The 16,923-nt window shown below is 42.6% G+C and overlaps 2 protein-coding genes across 3 annotated transcripts in view; one reads left to right on the top strand and one right to left on the bottom strand.

Annotated features, from left to right (window-relative positions):
- Nucleotides 1-2,911, top strand: part of RMC1 (regulator of MON1-CCZ1) — a 101,838-nt gene extending 98,927 nt beyond the window's left edge. For both annotated transcript variants that reach the window (XM_073550832.1, XM_073550833.1), the window contains one exon: nt 2,761-2,911. In XM_073550832.1, the coding sequence (XP_073406933.1) occupies nt 2,761-2,840 (80 nt within the window). In that variant the 3' untranslated portion in view covers nt 2,841-2,911. The remainder of the gene's footprint in view (nt 1-2,760) is intronic.
- Nucleotides 2,579-16,923, bottom strand: part of NPC1 (NPC intracellular cholesterol transporter 1) — a 98,756-nt gene continuing 84,411 nt past the window's right edge. The window contains exons 20-25 of the mRNA XM_073550831.1: nt 12,848-12,977; nt 12,204-12,404; nt 10,962-11,193; nt 5,557-5,670; nt 5,141-5,303; nt 2,579-3,296 (exon numbers count right to left, since the gene is read on the bottom strand). Of these exons, the coding sequence (XP_073406932.1) occupies nt 3,214-3,296; nt 5,141-5,303; nt 5,557-5,670; nt 10,962-11,193; nt 12,204-12,404; nt 12,848-12,977 (923 nt within the window). The 3' untranslated portion in view covers nt 2,579-3,213. The remainder of the gene's footprint in view (nt 3,297-5,140; nt 5,304-5,556; nt 5,671-10,961; nt 11,194-12,203; nt 12,405-12,847; nt 12,978-16,923) is intronic.

Raw genomic sequence — 16,923 nt, 5'->3', positions numbered from 1 at the left:
CGCTGCAGAAAAAGCGCAGCATTAGCACAGCATGTGCGGAATGCCATAGGAATGCATGGGGTGCGTCATGTACAAGATTTTTAAATGTTTTCGTGCTGAAAATCGCGGCAAAAACGCTTAAAAATCGCATCGTGGGCACACAGCCTTACTGTATGTCGACTATTCCATGTTTTTACTAACCATTTATATTGTATAGTAAGTTTTGTGCTAGTTTGTAGCACCTTTCATATCCCTTTGTGTAGTATGACTTCTCCTGTAACCTCACTTTACATTTGCATGTATGTGATTTAAGGAAAGTTATGTACTGTCAGCTCTTACTACAAATTATTAAATTAGGCTTTTTATTTACTGTAGAAGTTTTGGATAAATCTACAATTGTTCATACGAATTGAACAAAACAGTCACAATTCTGCAAACTTGTTGAATTCACTGCCCTGGAGCTGATGATTGGGTGACATTCCCACTCAATACTGACTATAGGACATATGCTCTAAGGCAGTGGTCCCCAACCTTTTTTGCACCAGGGACCGGTTTCAAGCAAGACCATTCTTCCATGGCCCGGCAGGGCGGGGATGGAAGTGTGGCAGGGGCGGGGCTTTGGTCATAAGGGGGCGGGGCTATGGACACGGTTGTAGTGTAGCAGTGCATACTTATAATTAAATAACATTTATAATGTGACTCAACTCACCATAGGTTTTGAATAAGTGCTCCATCACCCCCTTCTTCCCATCATTGCCTTCTCCCCATCACTCCCTTCTCCCCATCACTGCCATCTCTCCATCATTGCCTTCACCCCATCACTCCCTTCTCCCCATCATTGCCTTCACCCCATCACTGCTGTCTCCCCATCATTGCCTTCACCCCATCACTCCCTTCTCCCCATCATTGCCTTCACCCCATCACTCCCCTCTCCCCATCATTGCCTTCACCCCATCACTGCCGTCTCCCCATCATTGCCTTCTCTCCATCATTGCCTTCACCCCATCACTCCCTTCTCCCCATCGTTGCCTTCACCCCATCACTCCCTTCTCCCCATCATTGCCTTCACCCCATCACTCCCCTCTCCCCATCATTGCCTGCACCCCATCACTGCCGTCTCTCCATCACTCCCCTCATGTCCCCATCTCCTCCAGGGCCAGGCTACACAAACACAGACCAACACAGACACACACACACACACACCACCTCTCTCCTCTCACCTGCCCGCCGCCCGCGCTTCCTCGCTCTGACACAGCAGCGGCTGCGCTCCTCTCTGTGTCAGTCAGAGACAGGAAGCGCGGGCGGCGGGCAGGAAGCTGGATGGGTCCTTGCAGCTCCGCTCCTGCTATTCCCTCTTGCAGGCAGCGGAGCTGCTTGGATCGCTCCCTGGCCGCCGCTAAGAACTGCTGCGCGCTGCCCCAGCCCCCGCTACGCCACTGATCGCCCCTGGCTCCCCTTGTGTCCGCGGACCGGCAAGGGCACTGCAGCGGCCCGGTGCTGTGCCGCGGACCGGCGGTTGGGGACCCCTGCTCTAAGGTGTACACTTGGCCTGTAATGCATCTTAACGCTTGCTCATGTTTAAAGTAGTATCATGGTATAAAATAAATCGTGCTTTACTCACCCACCCAGGGTCCTGTGAATTTCTGCTTCGGTCCCCCTATCCCTCACATACCATTGGTAGTTGCCAAAAAAGAGCAAGGTTGCTCCTGCTATCAACTTATACAGAACTGCTGAGCTATTGGCGAGAGCGCTGTAGATGTGACATCAGTGCTGTAGTCAATAGCAGAGTAGTAGTTGAGATTCACTGCTGGACCTGGAGTGGGTGAGTACAGCCATTTGTTTAAAGCACCACTCCAGTGGGTTTTTTTTATGTATATTGCAGCTGTGGAGTGCTGCTTTCAACCTAAGGTCCCTGCCCCAAGTCTTATACCTAACAGCTCCTGTCAGTCGCCAGCACTTTGTGACCTGTCCGATCACTCCATTGCTTGCTGGAATGAACCGGAGGTAATTTTTGAATGAAAGGTTAAGAGCCTTGTTCTGGCTCACAAACTTGCATTATCCCTGATTTCTGGTCAGTCAGAAGTTGAGGTTACAATATGGAACTGTGGGACTGGAGCAGTGCCGAGTAAAAGGTGAAGAAGCTGGCAGGCAAGTATAAGACTAAAAGGTCAGGGACCTTTGATTAGAAATGCCACAAAAAAAAAAAAAATCCTACACACATGGAGTGGTACTCTTGAAACCCTCCCAAAGTATTGATAACCTATATACAAGTCATGGACCTCCCTGTAAACAAGCAACACAACAAGGTCCAGGTGAATAAAGACTCATAATCCCAATTTATTAAGACCAGTGTTGTTCATGACTGCCTCAATGCACCTTAACACAAATCTTACTCCAGTTTGTCATGAATTAGATAAACCATGATGTCATGCCCCAGCTGGGAAAAACTGGCATAAATGCCAAGTCAGTGTTATTGCATAACCTCAAGTTGTGACTTATGGATGACATTTCTGATAAATACTGATTGAAAGGAGCTAAGGTGTTTTGAGTAAGTCACTTAGGATATCTTTACAGATGTAACAAATTAATAAAGAGACCATTTGTGTAAGTTTTTTTTTTTTCTTTAATTACAAATTAGTTTTGTTTCCCTTACAAATAAAACTAATTAGAAATTTCAACTGGTCAGTTTCCATCCACTCTAGAGTTTCATTAAAAACCACTGCTGCTAGGGGGATGCACATGTCAGATGTCCAGGCTCACAGCTTCTTGTCTTCCATCTAGGAGAACACTGTGAAGAACATGTCGCCTTCTTCAAGCAACTCTTTGGTGAACAGTCCCTGCTGAAGAGCTCTGCTTCCTAGCTTGCATACAAAAGCTGTAGAAAGTTTATTTATTACTGTATTAAAAGTTCATACCTCCTGGTATAAAATTATGCCTCGTTTTCCTTTAGCATGTTTTATGGAAAAGTTAATTAGTAAAATATACTATTTCATCCTCTGACATGAAATAAAAAGCAGGATCTCTTGCATTGGTATTTGCATTAATAAAAACATCTGGTTTTCCCATAAATTAAAAGTATAAAAAAAAAAAATGTAACTTCACTAAACCCCTCAAGTAGGTGTTGTAACACTGCTGTCCTGGTAGAGTCTGTTCTGTAGTCTGACAGCTGCCACGCTTGTACAGTGTCATGATGTGTAACCCTTCTTCCAGGGATAGAATTGTCCATCAGTCTCACTAGTGGTAAAGAAGGCGCTCTTGTTCTGTGCCCCTTATTCGTCTCTGTGCAGCTTGTGCTTTAGCTTTGTTCACTCTTGGCCCTAGGGAAAAAATATATACGTGGTGATACTATATAGTCAAAATCCTAACTCAATGTTCTAGACATTTCGACCGCCATTGCAAAACGGCCAACATCTTGAACTTTAAAGAAGCACTCTGCTCAAAGTTTGTATTCTTAATATATAGCACTGTACAGACATTGCTCATTTTGCCACCTTTCTTTCCAGACCAGTCTCTTTCCTCTGGGCTGCAATTATCATTCCTCTCTTCACCCCATGACCTAGCTGCCTCATCTCCCTGCCACAGACTTTTGCAGTCACTTACAACTCATGTGGTTAAAAACTGACTAACAGAATCGCTCTATGTAGGAACAGGAGGTACATTTTCCCTGTATGATGTCAGACTTGGTGGAATGGAAGAATCTACTGGGTAGAAACGCAAAATGAGCAATTGTAAGTATACAGTGCTGTGTAATATGATTGCAATATATTAAGAGGATAAAACTTGATGGGAGGAGTAATTTACAGATTAATTGGTTGTGTTGTAATTAGTGTTCAACAAGAATGTAACGAGCAAATGAAAGCAGAAAGTTATGTACTTTTTTGCTACGTGAAAGGTCAGCACTGTAGCAGTGTTCTTCACCCCATTTAAATGAAGACTTTGACAGAGTTTGAGCTTTCAAGTCTGAAGCAATGAAGTTACAGAAATCTCATTTGCTTTGCTGATCATGTATAATGCTGGCTTTCTCAGAAAAACTGCAGTGTGTGACCAATCCTTAAAATGTTTGGCAGTTCAATACATTGGCACAGTAGCCCACACACAGTGGGGACACTTTTTGGACTAATTTGATGATCAGCAGTATTTGAAATTGCATACAGAAGACAGATTTAGTCATACACTGCAGGGTGAGAAATTTACTTTTTTGGGAAAAATATGTAAAAAGTGACTCAGAAAAAAGTATCTAATATTCTTTGCATATTCTTGTCGTTGTCCAAAGTTGGCATACGGTTGTGAAATGGGGAAAAAAATTACTCCTTTATACCTCTGCAATCCAATGGTTCTATCACTATGTCATCACATTATCAGTCAGGTGACCACTACAGTCCAATGACTGGTCACATGCCAGGCTGCATATTTCAGTACAAGTGAGGGTGGGAGAATAAAGGCAAGAATTTATAGGAACTCTTCCTGCCTAATCTGTTTATTACAAAAAAAAAAAAAGTGCAAAATGCTTGATGATCGGGTATTTTGAATTTTAATCCAATGTCACTCTGTAAACAGGAGGAAATGTGCTGCCCTAACGTAGTAGTCCATAATATACAGGGATCTAAGTGAGGTATTTATTTGGATAGTGGCACCAGAATTGAAAAGAAAAAAAAAAGTCCAGCCCTTTAAATATATTTTAGGAATGTACCCAACAGAGAAAGTTGGACTCATGGATTTAAATGTACAGGGTGTTAACGAGTCAGACATTCAACGTAAAGTTGGACTATAGGAAAAAGTTTCTTGGCTTTCTTACATATAGAGATTGCATGTATTAGGTTAAAAAGTAATAACTTACAGAAGGCATCAAGAAAAAGAACCTCATTTTAGGTCAAGTATTCTGCCAAAGGAAAGATTTCCCTATAGAAATGCATGTAGAACAACAATGTCTGGCAGAAAAAAAGTGAATGGAGCTAGAAATATAACCAGGTTAAATAAGGCTTTTGTATATCATCCAGCTGTATACAGTCTACTAAACAATACATCTCTGAGATTGATGACATACACATGCTTTATTACTACAACAAATGGCCGTAGGACAATGCTCGCAAATAAACATTTTCTCAAGAGAACGTAAATGTCCACAAGTCGTCTTCCTGGTCGTCACAGCGCTAGCACTCACCTATGTAACTGAGAAGAACTGGCAGAAAGATGAGGCCATGGGCAGCTCCCAGCAGCACCATGGACAGGTACATGCGGAAGTAGAAGACCTTGAATATCTCAGACTTGGAGAGGCCGAGCACCCCAATACCTACAAATTTAGTCAAAGTAATCCCACTAAAGACCTAGAAACAAGAACATCATAATCAGACACGTCTTACACAAGAAATCCGTCACTTCTGTAACCTCACATACCTCTCCATCATCAACAAGAACGTTTATATTATGTGTGCACCCGTTATATTTTTGCTGGCAGTAGTGTACTCCGTAAACCTGACCCTGTTGCTGTGTTATATGAAGTGGAGCCATTTTGATGTTGTGATTTTTTTTTTTTTTTTTTTTTTAAATTGAAACCAGTTTGAAGGGAACATGACTCACCGAGCTGCCCATATGTGCCAAGGCGTCCTGTGCTCGCTGCACTCTATTTCCCTTTGTACTCACTGAAAACGCCCGTGTCACATGACTACAGAACTCCACAGAGATCCCACAGCACTGCAAGACAAACACACTGGTTACTGCTTGGACAGTTTTGTCTTTTGTACACCTTTATTACCTTAACTCTTAAAAAGGTTATTCACATCTTCACTGACATGTGTTGTTCAAAGTATTTGTAAAAACAAGCAGTTTTATAATTTACTAACTGTAAAAAGTAGTAATTACTCTTGAAAGAAGGGGTATTTGCCCATATCACAAAGTGGTTAATAGTTTTCTGAGGAATGTTCTGACACTGAATGCAGTTGAACATGCAAAAACATCAAGATCCGCTGCTGGCAGCTTCCTTTACAATTGTGGATTAATGATATCCCAAGTGTGATTGATGGGAGACAAGTCTGGAGAAGCTGCAGGCCATGGTACCACGTTTGGGACATGCAGGATGCTCACAGTAGCATGTACAGGAAATTAAGAGTAAAGGGGGTCTGGCTAACATATTACGCCACCACACAGCATAATCCTGGGAGAAGGACCGGTATGGCATTCCCTCTGGTGACGCAGTTTGAAAGTGGCATTTAAAGAGACTATGTGAGCACATAATGACTGGTGCTCTGTGCATGAAGGCATTGCCAAACATTATTTACTTACACCTTCTCTCCTGCTTATTTTCCCCTCTCTCAATCCCCCGTTCTATAATTGACAGCTCAGGCTTGATAGAGCCAGAAAAGAGAGGATATGAAAAACAAGCAGGTGGGAAGACACTTGTTTGACCACGTCAAGGGTGCACAGAGCACCTGTACTAACAGTCATTCTGTGCTGACAAAGTCTCACCGCTCGGTGCTTCACAGCGTGGCCAATTATTTAAATACACCTCTTCCCACTTGTTTGATTGACAGGTCTGGCTTCATGGAGTCTGAGAAGGGCAGAGGTAGATGGTAAGGTGTATTTAAAAAAAAACTCATCGCCGTGAGGCCACGAACACCACGTGTGATTCCACCGCATCACAGCCCCAGGGAGAGAGAGTGCCGACACTGCAGGAACAGAGTCTGCAAGGGAGGAGAGTATAAGGTTTATTATTTTATCGGGGCCGAACATTTAGTTTAAGAAGGGATTGTCCTAGTAGTGGACAACCCCTTTAAAAAGGGACTGTCAGCACAGGATGACTGTTCAAACTAAGTCCCACCGCTTCACAGCGGGGCCAATCATTTAAATACCCTTTCATAAGGCTTGTTTTCCCCTCAATCTCACCCACCCCCGGTCCCCCGACCTATTCTTTGCTTGACAGCTTTGGCTTTATAGTTCAAGAGGAGGGTGGAGAGTGATTGAATATTAGCAGATATGTGTATATAAATTGATGGCCATGCCGTTAAGCACTGAACGCCTGTACTTTGTCAGCTCAGAACAACTGTTCAAACAGAGTCACTTTAACAGTTTAAGGGCCCGTTACACATAGCGATATCGCTAGCAATATCGCTGTAACGTCACTGGTTTTGTGACGCAGCAGCGATATTGCTAGCGATATCGCTACATGTGATACTTACCTCCGACCGGCTCCCCCGCTGGTTATCGCTGATCGCGCAAGAACGTCCTGGACTGTTTCTCATCATCAGCTTCCTGTGGCGCCGAAGAGCGATGCGTGGACGCGGGCGGGAGGACGTCGGGATCGCCGCGTCTGACAGGTAAGTAGCGACCCCCAACCGCTGCTATGTCGCTGGTGAGATCTGCCTGTGTGGCAGCTCACTAGCGACCACTTAGCGATCCATATCGTTGTCGGGATCGCTGGTGCATCGCTTAGTGTAACGGTACCCTTAGTAGTTGCAGGTGTAGTCAGCTCCAGTCATTATCAAGTCAGGTATGGTATGGGGTGGGCTTTGCATGCCGTACATGCATGGTGGGAGTTGGGAAGGGTTTAATGACCTGACTGATTGCATGTCAAGGTGTGCAAGTGTGTGCTGCCCACACTCAATCCTGAGTAAATTGAGATGTTTAACCCCTTCACCCCCAAGGGTGGTTTGCACGTTCATGACCGGGCCAATTTTTACAATTCTGACCACTGTACCTTTATGAGGTCATAACTCTGGAACGCTTCCATGGATCCCGGTGATTCTGACATTGTTTTCTCGTGACATATTGTACTTCATGTTAGTGGTAAAATTTAATTCAAATAACTTGCGTTTATTTGTGAGAAAAACAGGAATTTGGCGAAAATTTCGCAATTTTCCAACTTTGAATTTTTATGCCCTTAAATCACAGAGATATGGCACCCAAAAAACTTGATAACTAACATTTCCCACATGTTTACTTTACATCAGCACAATTTTGGAACCAAAATTTTTTTTTGTTAAGAAGTTATAAGGGTTAAAAGTTGACTAGTGATTTCTTATTTTTACAACACCATTTTATTTTTACGGACCACATCACATTTGAAGCCACTTTGAGGGGTCTATATAATAGAAAATACCCAAAAGTGACACCATTCTAAAAATTGCACCCCTTAAACTTCTTGAATGTGGTTTTGAGCACCTTATTAACCCTTTAGGTGCATCACAGGAATTTTTTTGAATATTTAAAAAAAAAAAATGAACATCTAACTTTTTTTCACAAAAAAAATACTTCAGGTTCAATTTTTTTTATTTTACCAAGGGTAACAGGAGAAAATGGACTGCAAAAGTTATTGTGCAATTTGTCCTGAGTACGCTGATACCTGATATGTGGGGGGGAACGACTGTTTCGGCGCATGGCAGAGCTCAGAATGGAAGGAGCGCCGTTTGACTTTTTCAATGCAAAATTGTCTGGAATTCAGATCAGATGCCATGTCACGTTTGGAGAGTCCCTGATGTACCTAAACAGTGGAAACCCCCTACAAGTGACCCCATTTTGGAAACTAGACCCCCCAAGGAACTTATCTAGATATGTGGTGAGAACTTTGAACCCACAAGGGCTTCACAGTTTATAACGCCCGGGCGTGAAAGTAAAAAATTCGTATTTTTTCCACAAACATGATCTTTTAGTCACCATTTTTTTATTTTTGCAAGGGTACCAGGATAAATTGGACCCCAAAAGTTGTTGTCCAATTTGTCCTGAGTACGCTGATACCTCATATGTGGGAGAAAACTACTGTATGGACACATGTCAGGGCTCGGAAGGGAAGTAGTGACGTTTTGGAATGCAGACTTTGATGGAATGGTCTGCGGGTGTCATGTTGCCTTTGGAGAGCCCCTAATGTACCTAAACAGTGGAAACCCCCCACAAATGACCCCATTTTGGAAATGAGACCCCCTAAGGAACTTATCTAGATGTGTGGTGAACACTTTGAACCCCCAAGGGCTTCACAGAAGTTTATAATGCCTGGGCATGAAAATAAAAAAATCATTTTTTTCCATAAAAACGATATTTTTTCCCCCAATTTTTTATTTTCCTAAGGGTAACAGGAGAAATTGGACCCCAAAAATTGTTTTGCAATTTGTCCTGAGTAGGCTGATACCGTACATGTGGGGGTAAAACACTGTTTGGGCGCATGTCAGAGCTTGGAAGGGAAGGAGCACCATTTGACTTTTTCAACTCAGAATTGGCTGGAATTGAAATCAGACGCCATGTTGCAATTGGAGAGCCCCTGATGTGCCCAAACAGTGGAAACCCCCAATTCTAACTCCAACCCGAACCCCAACACACCCCTAACCCTAATCTCAGCCCTAACCCTAACCGTAATGGAAAAATGGAAATAAATACATTTTTTTTTATTTTATTATTTTTCCCTAAGGGGGTGATAACGGGGGGTTTGATTTACTATTTATGGCGGTTTTTATGTTTGGCGGCTGTCGTACGCTAAGAGACGCTTTTTATTGTAAAAATAGTTTTTGCATCACCACATATTGAGAGCTATAATTTTTCCGTATTTTGACCCACTGAGTCACGTGAGGTCTTATTTTTTGCGGGACGAGTTGACGTTTTTATTGGTACCATTTTCGGGCACGTGACATTTTTTGATCGCTTTTTATTCCGATTTTTGGGACGCAGAATGAACAAAAACCAGCGTTTCATGAATTTCTTTTGGGGGGGTGCGTTTACACCGCTCCGCGTGCGGTAAAATTGATAAAGCGGTTTTATTCTTCGGGTCAGTACGGTTACAGCGATACCTCATTTAGGTCGTTTTTTTATGTTTTTGTCGGTTTTATGCAATGAAAACTATTTTATATAAAAAATAATTATTTTTGCATCGCTTTATTCTGCGAGCTATAACTTTTTTATTTTCTCGCTGATGCTGTGTGGCGGCTCGTTTTTTGCGGGACAAGATGACGTTTTCAGTGGTACCATGGATATTTATATGCGTCTTTTTGATCGCGTGTTATTACACTTTTTGTTTGGCGGTATGATAATAAATCATTATTTTTTGCTTCGTTTTTTATTTTTATTTTTTAAGGGGTTCGCTAAAGGGGTTAACTAATGGGACAGTTTTATAGGGCGGGTCGTTACGGACGCGGCGATACCTAATATGTGTACTTTCATTGTTTTGTTTTTTTTTTATTTTCAAAAAAATGGATTTATTTGGGGGAATATTTTTTTTTTTTTGTAATTTATTTGGCGATTTTTTTAAAATTATTTTAACACTTTTTTTTATTTTTTTTTTTACTTTATTAAATAGTCCCAGGTGGGACATCACTGTTCTGTGACAGATCGCTGATCTGTCACATCACAGATCACTGTGACAGATCAGCGATCTGTCACAGGCAGTGCACAAGGCTTCCTCATGCCTGCGCTTTGCAGGCACTGAGGAAGCCAGCTTCCTGCAGGCCCCCGTCGCCATCTTGGATTCGGGGGCCTGCAGGAAAGGAGCCCCCGGCAGCAGCACTGCACATTGCGCTGCCCTGGGGGGCTCAGGGAAGCACGGAGGGAGCCCCCTCCCTGCCGATGCTTCCCTTTAACCCCCGGTACACCGCGATCATGTTTGATTGCGGTGTGCAAGGGGTTAACGTGTCGGGGGCGGTCCGTGACCACCCCTGACACATTATCACAGCTGACACCCGGCACAATCAGCTGACACCCGGCCGCGATCAGCGGCGCTCACCACGTGGGCGCCGCTGATCGCGGTAGATGTACTATCCCGTCCATGGGCATAGGGGCCCGGGTACCATGGACGGGATAGTATGTCTGATGTCAGGAAGGGGTTAAAAAATGGAGTTTCCATACCATTAATATGTCTATCGAGCCTGTGATTTCCATAATTCCATGACTTTTCCTTCTTTGTGTTGCAATTTCAACATTGAGTAATGTATATATAAACTTGCTGAGTGGAGTGTGACGATGAATTAAGGTACAACGTAAAAATGTGACAAGAGAAGAAAACGACTCACCATAACCAAATTCACTAGAGAAACTGCATTTAGGCTGATGCTCCAGAGCCACATGATCCCAAACATATTGACAAGGATCATTGCTATGGTGAAACACATCAGAACAGCAGACCACATTTCAAACCCAAGAAGGATCACAGCCACAAAGAATATGGCAGCCAGCGACAAGGAAAGGTTAAACACGGTGTCATCCACAATATTCAGATACTGCTCGTAAAACACATAGAAAACACTGAAAAGGATGGAGAAAAAAAAAAAAAAAGGGAAAAGTTATACAAAGCCAATACATAGATACCTCACCTAAGATGGTCTGTAGATATAGAGGTGGTCACTTTTCCATATGCTGCATGCACCTAACAGAGCGGTTACTAGTCTGGAACACCTGATGTGAGCTTGCCATAGGCACAATGCACTGAACAACGGCTGTGTACAGCAATGAACCGCATTCCTTCTCAATTACCAATAAAGCACAAGTGAAGCAGAAAGGGGTCACAGACCCAGATTCCAGCGCTGGGTCACTTACATGACTGCTTACCGTTTCACATGAGTCACTGCATTATGTGCTGCAGCTCGGCTCGTGTTCTCGGTGATGAGCTGTCTAACCCCACACTCCCACCACTGATTGACAGCTTTCTGCCTACACTGTGCATAGATGGAAAACTGCATAGCCAGAGATGAGTAGCAGGAGCTCATCCCTGAGGACTAAGAGGGACGCAGCAAGATAAATCAGTGTTTTATCCAAACTACAGAGATCAGGTCTGTCCTTACTCTATGCTGCTTTCAGAAGCCATTAATTATTGTTCCATTCAAAGAGCTATAACTTTCTACTTTTCCTTTGATATACCCTTATGTGGGCTTGATTTTTTTTTTTTTTTTGCAAGACAAGTTGTATTTTCCAGTGCCATTTTGGGATACATGCAACTTGAGAACGTTCCTGGATGTAGTTCCCTACCTCCCCCCTCAAACACCTTGTAGGCCGCAGCACTAAAGAGGTAAATGGTTGTAGGCAGATCATTAGTCTTCCATCAGTGCCCAGTATTAAAGACTATTAACAGCCAGTGCATTGTGATTCTTTGGCAGATAGCACCACAATCTCCTAATCAGAAGGTGGCCCCTGAACCGCTGTTAAGGGGTTAATTGTCTACAAACCTCAGGTTACCATAATATTTTTTTTTTTTTTTTCCCTAAACAAAGCTTAAAATCCTAACATCAATTCACATAACACACAATTCAGAAAACTACCTGTAAGCAAAAACAGTGTAATTTTTGCTCGGGGCATCCATGCTGTCTGAAATGTTTTTGGCAATCATTCGTGCTTTTCGTAAAGCATCAATGAAGTCTGAAGAGTTATGTAGGATAGTGTGGTACGTCATAAAATAGGTGGCCCCAACATCTGTGTTATTGGAGAGCAGGTTAACAGCAGAGCCATAGGCTGCATGTCCACTAAAAAAATAAATAAAATCACATTTATATACAAATAATGACCATGTTCACTCACTATAAACTTAAAAATTGCAATGATAAAGATACGAAACATGGCATAAAATGGGAGAACCCAACAATACAGGGTGCAATGGTCCAGATCACTGAGCCTTCTGTTGTGACATGAGACGGGCAGACACGGCATGTTCTTTCGATCACCATGTCCTGACCTACAATACTGCAAGTATTTGAGCTTTACCATGTCTGCACTGTCTGTATTGGATACCATTTTAATAATTTTGATAGAATAAAGTCTTGGATTTGATTTTAACCAGGAGCTGGAAGTTTCTATTTTTTTCTACCGTATAGCACAGGAGGTTGGATCGTGGTTCCCGTGCATCCTCAGCTACAGGCGGTGAGCTGGCAATTCCTCGCTTTCTTATTATTGTAAGCCATACACTTACCCTTTACCACACTTGGGATTGGGGTTGTCAGAGAGAAACATAGGCAAGAATTTCATGAACTCCTCTTCCTCTGGCCTCCGCTTGCCTTCTGGAGTACTACTGCGACAACGAACGCATAACGGATTCTCAACTAGAATTAAATTGACAAGAAGCACTGAGCAAGGATGCGAGAACAGGTTTTTTTTTTAAAAGACATTATTAGTTACATACTGATACTAAACTGATTGCCCAATCCACCAGTGATATCTGATCACAGGAGGTTAAAAAAGAAGGATTTTTGGTACTCCCCAGAAAATCTCTTTCTTGGAGCCTTCATTGGGGGACACAGATAACTATGGGTGTATGCTGCTGTCGCTAGGAGGCTGACACTAGGCAAAAAAATGAAATAGCTCCTCCCCAGTAGTATACACCCACTGACAGGAACACCTCAGTTAGTGTTAAAGCGGTAGGAGAAGCAACCAAAAACTTGACATATGCACCAACCCAGCAACAAAAGGCACATAGGTCCAAAAATGGTACAGACAGGGAAGGTGCTGTGTCCCCCCAATGAAGGCTCCAAGAAAGATTTTACGGTGAGTACCAAAAATCCTTCTTTATCGCTTCATTGGGGGGGACACAGGTTACCATGGGACGTCCCAAAGCAGTCCCCAAATGTGGGAAACAGAAAACAATGCAAAGAAAAAAAAACCTAGGTCGGCCGGTGCATAACCACCGCCTGTAACACCTTCCTTCCCAGGTCTGCATCAGACGAGACATGGGTATGAAACTTATTAAATGCCGCAAAAGTGTACAATGAAGACCAGGTCGCAGCTAACAATCTTTTAAGCCGAAGCCTGGTGACAAACTGCCCATGCAGTTCCCACTGCCCAGGTGGAGTGAGCCTTTAACCTCTTAGAAAGTTGTCAGTCCTGAATGAGGTATGCCTCCAATATTGAAAAAGGAAACAAAATGGGCAATAATGGACCTGGAAGCTGGGAATTCCTTACGACGACCTTCAGAGATGTCAAATAGGGCATCTGAGAGGCGAAAGGGAGCAGTCCTTGAGAGATATACTCGGATAGCTCTGACCGGATCTAATTTGTGAAGGGACTTCTCCAGGGGATAAACCGGAGAGGGATATATAGAAGGAAGGACAATTTCTTAATTACTGTGAAGTGAAGAGATCACCCTATGTAAGAAGGAAGGAACGGGCCCAAAAGCCACCGTGTCCTGATGGAGAATCAGGAACGAGGAAAGGCAGGACAAACCCTATAACTTATGGGCTCAAAGGAAGCGCGCTGGAGAGCACCCAAGGACAAGATTAGGATCCTATGGATCCATCGGTGTACGACAAGGGAGGTGCCAGGTGGGCGACTCCTGGAAGAAAGGTCGCCCAACAACATACGTGACTCTCTCATTAGAGTGGACATTGGCCCTAGACATAGAAAATCCACACAGAGATTTTTGAAGAATCCTCGCATGGGTACATATCCTTGCCTACATTGTCATCAATGTAATAATGTACAAAAAGGAGACGCATTCTTTCATCCATATGCCGGAAAAAAATATTCCATTAAAGACTATTCCACTTGCGACACAAATTATGTAGTTTCTCTCATAAAATGCCCTTGTGGGCTCCTCTACGTAGGGGAAACAACTCAGGCCATAAGGGATAGGATTAGTAAGCATAAATCGACCATCAGATGTAAGAATTTACTTCTCCCTTTGCCCCACCATTTTCACACGCATGGACATAATGTCACACAACTTAAATTCCAAGTGATCGAACATGTCCCAATCCCCAGACGGGCGGGGGGTGATCGGATCAGGTTACTGAAACGGAGAGAATCCTATTGGATTCATGAGTTGCAAACACTTGCCCCTCGGGGACTAAATAGGGACTATAGAAAGAACACCGTGAGCACAACTCAAGATGGTGCTAAGGTTAGGTTCCCAAACCGTTAAAGCAACAAATATGAACCTAGCACTCAACTTAAAGGTATTTGTAAGGCGGTTTATTGTAGTACACGAAAAAAGACGTTTCGGTCAATGTGACCTTCTTCAGTTACGTGTGGTATATAGATTGTGTAGAGCTTATAGGCATCTATCAGAAAGGACGATGGTGCTTTAGGCATTGAGGAGAATGATCTCTCTAAGGTAATGAGCTTGTCAGTATATAGGAGAGGGGCAAACGTGCCTCCAGATGCGGTGTGGACCCGCGTTTGCCCCTCTCCTATATACTGACAAGCTCATTACCTTAGAGAGATCATTCTCCTCAATGCCTAAAGCACCATCGTCCTTTCTGATAGATGCCTATAAGCTCTACACAATCTATATACCACACGTAACTGAAGAAGGTCACATTGACCGAAACGTCTTTTTTCGTGTACTACAATAAACCGCCTTACAAATACCTTTAAGTTGAGTGCTAGGTTCATATTTGTTGCTAAATAGGGACTATGACCTATTATCCATCATATGATTTTAGGATACTAGTCTTTAAGTTGGCAATACTACTCCTGATGTAACTGTGGAATTATTGACCATGATGTCCAGTTCGCTATATTTGTGTGTTCGTTCCCTGTGGGCGACAAGGGAATTGAATATCAAGTTGTATGATTGAATATTCACCTGTCTATTATTGGCCGATATTATGAAAATTAATATTGTCTTTCTCTTTATTCTAGAGTCGTCACTACTGATTTCAATTGGCTATCCTCACGTATCACGTCCGTCTGGACTTCACTTTATCACCCTTTCACCCGACCGCAGAATATTGATATTGGTAACTAACTCCTCATCTTTCCTCTCACTATACTGTACTATAGAATTACGGGTATAGTAATTGTAGTGCTTTCATTAAAGGGCATCTTGTACAGCCATAAGTCATGACCTACACCTTCAATCAGCCTTATTTTTGGTCTGTTTATTTTTTTCCCATTTATTTGGCCACCAAATACATTCATCATGCTTTTATTTTCCGTTTTTTTCACTAGTGCAACATAATTGCATTACAGTACTCCCTTCTGATTGTTAGGGACATTACTGTTTAAGAACGCTAGGGTTCTTTGCTTTTATATATTTTTTTTCTCTCCCCATGCAAAGGCGTTGATCAATCTCTTTCACTCAGCTCCTCCCACATGACACACTCTCCTCCATTGTCATTAGAGCGCGGGAGCTCCTATGCACGAGACACGGGGCTCTGCATGATTGACACAGTGAGCCGGACCACTTCCTGTTCACCACTTCCGGTGAGCGCGGACGCTGTCCCGCCTCCACATTATTTAGGATCGCTGGCGAGGGCACACGTGGCTAGCTGACGAGCGGGGGAATACCGCGTCCAACCTGTGCATGCCGACTCCTCATCTCCACTAGGTACGCATTTACAGCAGGGTCCTTTTTACTTCATTATAAGACGTGGTAGAGGCTTTTTCACCGCTTAGCATATGTTTTTCCTTTTGTGCCTCAGCTTTATATGGACCTATCTACTTCATCCTGGACTATACAGTATTAGTTCCCAACAGATTAAGCGTCCACGATACCTCTAAGGAGATCTATACATTTTCCTATGTATAGTTATACATTCCTTTTGCAAGGTATATAATTTGACTATATCCACTCATTCTTCACTTATTCTTGTGAGACAAAAATAAAGTATTGCATTCTTCATTTTTATTTTATTTTTTTCATTTTTTATGTTTCATTTCCCAGGCTTTTAATTCAGTATACCTACTCTTATAATAGTAGGAGATACCATTTAGATCAACATGATATTTTAAAGTAGGTATGACTACAATATTCTTCTATTTGTACCACTATCAGTAGATATTTCACTACCATAACTATTCACCTGATTCACCATAGATCTCCATAGGAATTCTTCCATGGGTATCGGATTATCATTCCGTGGTAGCAGTCGGGTATGTCCCCTCCCTCTCTTGTATTTCAACTTTATTTTTCCTTTTCACCTGGTTCTCCCTTCTCAATATTGTGACATATATTGCTCTATATATAGTGTGATCACCACTATATGATTATATTACTTGTGATTTACATTAAGATCACTAATCAATATGTTTGTACAACATTGTATATTG

The sequence above is a fragment of the Dendrobates tinctorius genome, unplaced genomic scaffold (assembly GCF_039654945.1).
Source record: "Dendrobates tinctorius isolate UK_male_01 unplaced genomic scaffold, ASM3965494v1 ptg000171l, whole genome shotgun sequence".
NCBI classification, from domain to species: Eukaryota; Metazoa; Chordata; class Amphibia; order Anura; family Dendrobatidae; genus Dendrobates; species Dendrobates tinctorius.
The sequence above is the reverse complement of the archived record's forward strand: the minus strand, read 5'-3'. Positions and strand labels throughout refer to the sequence as shown.